Source organism: Brassica oleracea, chromosome C1 (genome assembly GCF_000695525.1).
Source record: "Brassica oleracea var. oleracea cultivar TO1000 chromosome C1, BOL, whole genome shotgun sequence".
In the NCBI taxonomy this organism is placed as follows: Eukaryota; Viridiplantae; Streptophyta; class Magnoliopsida; order Brassicales; family Brassicaceae; genus Brassica; species Brassica oleracea.
This window is the reverse complement of record NC_027748.1, coordinates 13,144,865-13,152,280: the sequence shown is the minus strand read 5'-3', so window position 1 is coordinate 13,152,280 and position 7,416 is coordinate 13,144,865. Positions and strand designations below refer to the sequence as shown.

At 40.8% G+C, this 7,416-nt stretch overlaps 2 protein-coding genes and 1 pseudogene across 2 annotated transcripts; 2 read left to right on the top strand and 1 right to left on the bottom strand.

The window, feature by feature from the left end:
* The first annotated feature begins 423 nt into the window (after positions 1-423).
* LOC106332068 lies at positions 424-2,193 on the top strand (annotated as a pseudogene).
* Positions 2,194-2,547: 354 nt separating this feature from the next.
* On the top strand, positions 2,548-3,528 carry LOC106293057 (60S ribosomal protein L31-3). The gene is made up of 3 exons (XM_013728736.1): positions 2,548-2,607; positions 2,797-2,898; positions 3,117-3,528. The coding sequence occupies exons 2-3, from the start codon at positions 2,819-2,821 to the stop codon at positions 3,394-3,396; spliced, it is 360 nt and encodes a 119-aa protein (XP_013584190.1). The 5' UTR covers positions 2,548-2,607; positions 2,797-2,818; the 3' UTR covers positions 3,397-3,528.
* A 280-nt stretch (positions 3,529-3,808) lies between these two features.
* LOC106332061 lies at positions 3,809-6,141 on the bottom strand. The gene is given in 7 exon segments (XM_013770523.1): positions 3,809-3,954; positions 3,956-4,031; positions 4,114-4,148; positions 4,150-4,165; positions 4,411-4,614; positions 5,531-5,633; positions 5,991-6,141. Coding segments are annotated over 7 exon segments (612 nt in total). The 3' UTR covers positions 3,809-3,927.
* Between the last annotated feature and the right edge of the window lie 1,275 nt (positions 6,142-7,416).

The following is a 7,416-nucleotide window of genomic DNA, read 5'->3' as shown; positions in this document are numbered from 1 at the left end:
GATCGATCGATGGATATATGTCCAAAAACGCATCGATCGATGAACTTCCGAGGAAATATCCCGACGAAGTTCTCCCTCGGTATATTCCGAGGAGATTTCCGACAAACTAGTGATCCTCGGAATTTCCTCGGAAATTTGTTTCCTCGGAATTCCGTCGGAAAATTCCGAAGGATTTCCGAGGAAAGAAGAAATTCCGAGGAATTATTTCCGAGGACTTGTTTCGTCGGTATGTCGTCGGAATAATGTTATTCCGACGAAATTCTGACGATTTTTTCCCTCAGTATCCTTGCTGTTTTCTTGTAGTGCATTGGAGGCAAAATTTGATTTCTTTTTCTGTCTCTGGATAATTTAATACACACAAGTTGAAGCTGAGGCATCATCACTCATGCTAGCTCTTAAATCTTAATAATATCAATAGACAACATGTTTGCTCTTCGTTTGACAGTTTCATTGGTGTGTGTATCATCGTTACCGTTTGGTAAGATGTCTCATTCCTGATTTAATGCACTGATGCGTCCACACTTACAACTTACAAGCGAAGTAAAAAGCCATTAGGCACGCGTTTCCTTTGTAGATTCCTCTTTATAGAAAGGAAGATGATTCCATGAATGGCACTACCATTTTTCATGCTCACAATAGAGATAATAGAAACAAGATATAGTTAGTACAACAGCAAAGCTTGGCACTCTTAAACTGTGTGTTGGACTGTTTGGTAAGATATCTCATCCCTGATGGTACACTGATACGTCAACACTTACCAGTCTTGACAGAGAAGAGTAAAATCTGATTGTGACGACGACTGTTCGGTGTACCTTCTCCTATAAATTCAAACCTGCATTGTAGTGGAAGATTCAGAAACTAAGGCTTAAGCACTCTGGTACTTTCTCTCTCAATCCTTCTTCGTTTTTAGTCTTCTTCTCTCTATAATGCTTCTTTTCTGTATGAGAGTGTTTGACCCATCGTAACCTCTATGTTATAGTCTACGATAGAAAATGTTGAATGATTGGTATGTTCTAGTGGTTTTAGAAGAAACACGTTACAGATAGGGAAATGCTCATATGTTAGTCATATCGAACATGTGTTTAGAGATATTTCCATGAAAATATATAAAATATTGTTCTCTGCTTAATGTCTTAAATTATGGCATGGTTTAGTTATCTATATCACTGTTCCATGGCCAGGTACTTGTGTGTGTTTGGGAAAAAGAGACTGCGATTACAATGGCTAACGATGAAGCTAATGCATCAGATTTTTCCAAGGGATTGCTCCAGAGTAAAGAGCTCTACAAGGTGTGCCCCCTTCAAATTCATCATCACCACCTTTTCTCTCGTTTGGGTTTCCATTTTTTTAATAACTTTTGAAAATGTTTGCATGCAGTAAGTGTGTACCCACGCGAACAAGAGGCTCTCAAGGAGCTTAGGATCCTTACCCATAACCACGCTCTGGCTATCATGGCTGCTGCACCGGACGCTGGCCAGTTAATAGAGATGCTTCTTAAACTGGTAAATGCAAGGAAGACGATCGAAGTTGGGATTTTCACTGGATACTCTCTTCTCTCACTGCTCTTACATTACCAGAAGATGGCAAGGTGTGTTGGACATGACCAAGAAAAATACACAAGTTTTTTCACTCTGCTACTGATTTAGTCACTCACAAGATTTTTCAGGTTATAGCCATTAATGTGAACAGAAGCTCGTATGAACTAGGGTTGCCGGTTATCAAGAGGCTGGTGTTGTACACAAGATTGATTTCAGAAAGTCTGAACCTCTTCCAGTCCTCGACGAGCTTTTAAACCATGTATAGTATCTATCTTCTTTCCTTTGTGTACCTTTCTTGTTACTCACGTTTGGTTTAGTATCTTGACTATGGTCTTTGTGTGTTTGATGTTTGTGATGGCAGAAAGAGAACGAGGGTGGATTTGATTTCGCATTTGTGGATGATGCAGACAAGGGGAGTTACTGGAACTACCATGAAAGGCTTATGAGATTGATCAAGGTTGGTGGGATTATAGTGTATGACAAAACTCTTTGGGGAGGATCAGTTGCTGAGCCGGACTCGTCCAAGCCCGAGGGGAAGAGAGAAGGCAAGAAAACAGCCCATGAGCTGAACAAGAAACTCTCGGCTGATAAGCGTGTGCAGATCTCGCAAATTGCTCTTGGTCATGGGATCACTATTTGCAGGAGACTATATTAAATAATGTTTAAGTGTTTGTTGTTCGTTACTAATGTTTTATGCTATATTGAAGTGTTTGTCAAAAAAAAAAAAAAAGACTAATGTATTCAATAAAAAAATCTAAACTAGACTCGGCTCTATATTCTATCTGGTTGTGGTCCACGAAGAGTAATGCAGGCACCCAAAGCGAGAATCATACCACTAGACCAAACGCCTGGCGTTTGATCATTTAGTTGTTTTGTTAATTATATTGATCTAGTTATCATCTAGTGTGCCTCTATCGAACGTTATTGTGGAAAAAATCAGTTCAGAAATTCTTAATTGGGCTATAAAAGTGAGAGATTAAAAAGCCCATTAAATCGACTAGGGTAACTTACTGAGCGCCGCATATAAGCCAACGACTCCTCCGTCCCCACCGTCTCTCTCTAAGCGAAGGTATGTTTCTCTCACTGTCTTAACTTTATTTCGCTTATCTTCGTTTTATATTCAGGCCAGTTGATTCTTATACATATTCCTTCATTTGGTTGACAATCAAATGATGTGTAGTGAACAAACAGTGAGCTGATTGGGCCATATAGATAAACCTATCTGAGTTTAACTGGTTTGAGTTTCGGATATACGCAGGAACAGAGAAAAATATATTAAAATGTCAGAGAAGAAGGGAAGAAAAGAGGAGGTGGTGACCAGAGAGTACACCATCAACCTTCACCGTCGCCTTCATAGCTGGTAAGTGTTCCGACATAAATTAACCTTCTATGCATCGGTTTGTTCTGTTGGTTCAAAGTCTAAACTGTTTGATGGTTTCATCAGCACCTTAGCATTTTGGTGGAATCTCAATATTAAGCTTATTGCCAATGTGTTAATTCGAGTTGTGCACTCAACTTTAAAGGGAATTTAGCTTTCAATGAAATGTATCTTTGTGGTTTGTTGTGTCTCTTAAACAGTACCTTCAAGAAGAAGGCTCCAAAGGCAATCAAGGAGATAAGGAAGTTTGCAGAGAAGGCAATGGGGACAAAGGATGTGAGAGTGGATGCGAAGCTGAACAAGCAGATTTGGAGCAGAGGTATCAGAGGTCCTCCTAGAAGGATCAGAGTCCGAGTTGCTCGTAAGAGAAATGATGACGAAGATGCCAAGGAAGAGTTCTTCTCCCTTGTTACTGTCGCTGAAATCCCTGCAGAAGGTCTCTCCGGTCTTGGCACTAAAGTCATCGATGAAGAGGATTGAACAATCTTGTAACCTCCTCATCAGATGTTTTCAAGTTTTGTTTCTTTTTCAACTTTGTAGCTACTTTGGAAGCACTGATGCAGTTATTGGAAAGAACATTTATCTTATACTTGAATTCTTCATCCATGAAAATACTTAAAACAAATTTACAACACCTCATAATTGATTTGTACTCTCTCCGTCGTTTTAGAAAAAAAATTTCTTTATAAAATAAGTGTTGTTTTCGATTTTCAATGCAAAATTTATTAATTTTATGCAAAATTTATTTTTCTATTAGTTGAAATATGGTTAGGTGTATAGTTAATAGTGTTTTTTATAAGAAATATACGAAATTAATTGTTTTCTTAATCCGTGTGTCGAAATCTAAAACAACACTTATAATGAAACGAGGAGTATTTGTTTAGACCATCTGTATCGATTTATGATTGATAATGCACCAATGTCAAGTAAATTGTTTGAGTCGTTGGAGAAATCATTACACATACCAATGAAGATCTGACCTGCATGACTTGGAATCTACCGTTTTTATCTCTACCTTGCTTTATATGCATACATACATATAGTTCCTTAGTTTTTTCACTTGTTCGGATGATTCCTCCAGTAGATGGTCCACGTATAGACAAGTTCCCGCTCCGCTTCAAATTCAAATTAGAGTAAGTTGATACAAACATTAGGCTCATGATAATTATACAATATACACGGGATAGATGCACAAACCGAAGGGGGCCAAATGGAAGCCAGATAGCATCCCACCCGGAACTTGGGAAGCCTAGAACAGATTCTTAGCACATGTCTACAGAGAGAGAGTGAATAAAACGAATTGACATGAACGACTAACACGAGGATAATGGTACCTAAAAATTGCATAATAATATCTATAAACCGGCATCTGTTGAGCTATATAAAACCTGAGACTAATTGCACTCGACTTGTCTTAAATCTAATAGTAGTTTAATTATGAATATCTGTCAAACGTAATAATGGTATCTGAAACGTATACTCTCTCTAGTGTACCTGAGCAAGTAGTAAAGCCAAAAGATGGTCAATGCAGATCCAGGAACACAAGAGTACCAGAACCACCACCGTCTATCATCATTCTTCTTATCTAGTAACCCGACAACTGAGAGGCAGCAAGCCATGATAGCAATCCACTCTTCGAGGAACCGTCGGAACAGGAAATTAGAAGAGCTCTCTTCGACATTAACCCGAATAAAGCACCTGGTACAGATGGTATGACTAGTAAATTATTTCAGAAATTCTGGCGGGAGATGCGGCAAGATATTATTAGACTTGTCCGAGATTTCTTTGCGACAGGTAGATTCGACCCATTATTGAACCAGACGAATATCTGTCTCATCCCGAAAAAGAAAAAACCTCGGGACATGACCGACTTCAGACCTATTAGTCTTTGTAATGTTATTTACAAGATTATATCTAAGCTTCTATGCAAGAGACTCAAGTGAGTTATACCGCGCTTGATCCCGGAGACACAATCTTCCTTTGTGGCAAAACGTTTGATCACTGACAACATTCTGATAGCACACGAAAACTTCCACGCCCTACGGACGAACCAAAGATGTAGGGAAGACTTCATGGCTATTAAAACAGATATGAGCAAAGCTTATGATATAGTGGAGTGGAGCTTCTTAGCGGCTTTGATGCTAAAGATGGGCTTTGATGAAAGACTGGTTGACCTCATTATGTGTTATGTCACGTCGGTCACATATCAAGTCTTAGTCAATGGACAACCAAGAGGGCGAATTCTACCTAGGAGAGGGTTAAGACAAGGAGACCCCCTTTCCCCATTTTTGTTTATCACGTGTACGGAGGCATTGATCTCACTTCTAAATGGGGCGGAAGCGGAGAAAAAGATTATGGGTCTCCGTGTTGCTAGGGCAAGCCCAAGGATCTCTCATCTTCTTTTTGCCAATGACAGTCTTTTCTTTTGTGTAAGGCGGAATTAAGCCAATGCAAGGAGATCATAGACATTTTAGACATAAATGGAAAGGCATCAGGACAACGACTAAATGCATCCAAATCATCGATGTTTTTTGGAAACCGAGTGGAGTATTCTCGGAAGCAAGATATAAAAGATGTCTTAGGTTTCTCTTCAGAAGGCGGCATGGGGATGTACCTTGGATTACCAGAACAAATCGGTGGCTCGAAGATGAAAGTGTTCTCCTTTGTACAAGATCGGTTCAATGGGAGAGTCAACACTTGGTCATCAAGACTTCTTTCTAAAGGAGGAAAAGAAGTTCAAGTCAAATCTGTGGCTCACGCAGTTCCGACATTTGTAATGTCGTGTTACTTGCTTCCACAGAGCATTACCGATAAATTAAGGAGTACAACGTCTAACTTTTGGTGGAGCTCAAAACAAAACAGCAGATGTTTACATTGGAAAGCATGGGACGAGATCTGTACTCCCAAAGATTCGGGGGGATTAGGCTTTCGCGATCTTCATGATTTCAATATAGCGCTTCTTGCAAAACAATTGTGGAGATTAATTCATTATCCGAACTCCTTACTAGCACGTGTTTTAAAAGGGAGATACTATAATCACACCTCTCCATTAGAAGATCGGCGTACATACTCACCATCATATGGATGGCGTAGTATTATGGCAGCAAAACCTCTACTCATATTGGGTATACGGAAAACAATTGGTACGGTTCGAGATAAGAGGGTTTGGAGTGAGTCTTGGGTTCCAGATGGAGTGGCCCGACCACCTAGACCTGCTGACCACATTGTATACAGACTACCCCAACTTCTTGTTCAGTCCTTTATTAGGAATGATACCGAGGAGTGGGATACACAACTTTTACGGGATTTCTTTCACCCAGGTGATATCCCTTTGATACTTGGGCTGAAACCCTCTCGATCTCGTGCTCCGGATGGATATGTTTGGAACCACACAAAATCAGGAGTTTATTCTGTTAAAACCGGCTATGACCTACTTCGATCAACCAAGTTGAGTCTTTCACAAGAAGGGTTTATAGAACCAAGTATCACAGGCCTACAGAGCATGTGTGGAAGATACAGGCCCCGGGCAAGATGAAGCATTTTTTGTGGCAGGCTATCTCGGGCTGTGTGGCGACGACAGAGAGGCTCATGTATAGACACATGGGCACCGATAGGAGTTGTCCTAGATGTGCTGGCCCAGTGGAGTCGATTAATCATCTTCTTTTTGAATGCCTCCCAGCCCTTCAGGTTTGGGCTTTATCGGACTATCCGTCCCTTCCTGGTTACTTCCCGAGTACATCTATTTATCAAAACACGAACTTTCTGTTTTGGAAGAGAATAGAGGTGGCCCATTTGAGACCACAGTTCAATACCTTCCCATGGATTTGTTGGTACATTTGGAAGGCGAGGAACGACAAACTCTTTAATGGGAAAGACGTATCCCCAATCGACACTCTTCAACACGCCTCTCTTGAAGCAGAATGTTGGAGAAAAGCTAACGAGAAGGAGGAAGCAAAGGAGGATCAAGACGATTCCCCCCCCCACTACAGAGATTGAGACAGTGCCCCCTTGGATGCCCTGAATCCCTACCTGTCAAATTGATGCATCATGGATCAATAATGGCAGCGTTAGTGGCTTAGGGTGGAGTCTTAAAGATCAAATGGGCTCAGAATACTTCGGATTAAGAGCGTGTCACAAGAGCCTTTCAGCTTTGCATGCTGAGATGGAAGGTTTACTTTGGGCAGCCTCTTGTATGAGAGTCAGAAGGATAACCTCGGTACGGTTTGAGACGGATTGCTCGGACTTAGTGTAAATGACTACAAACCCGATGGATTGGCCAGCGTTCGCGACAGAGATCGAGGCTTTACAGAGATTACAAGAGGATTTCGAGGATGTGAGGATATCTCATATTTCTCGGAGCCGGAATGGCCGAGCAGACGCTTTAGCAAAGGATGCAAGGACCAGAGACTATCTTTTTTCCCATATAGATCAGACACAGACAGATGGAGATGCTCTTAGGAGAATCGGCTCATCTGTTCTCCACTTGATCTAGCTTAGATG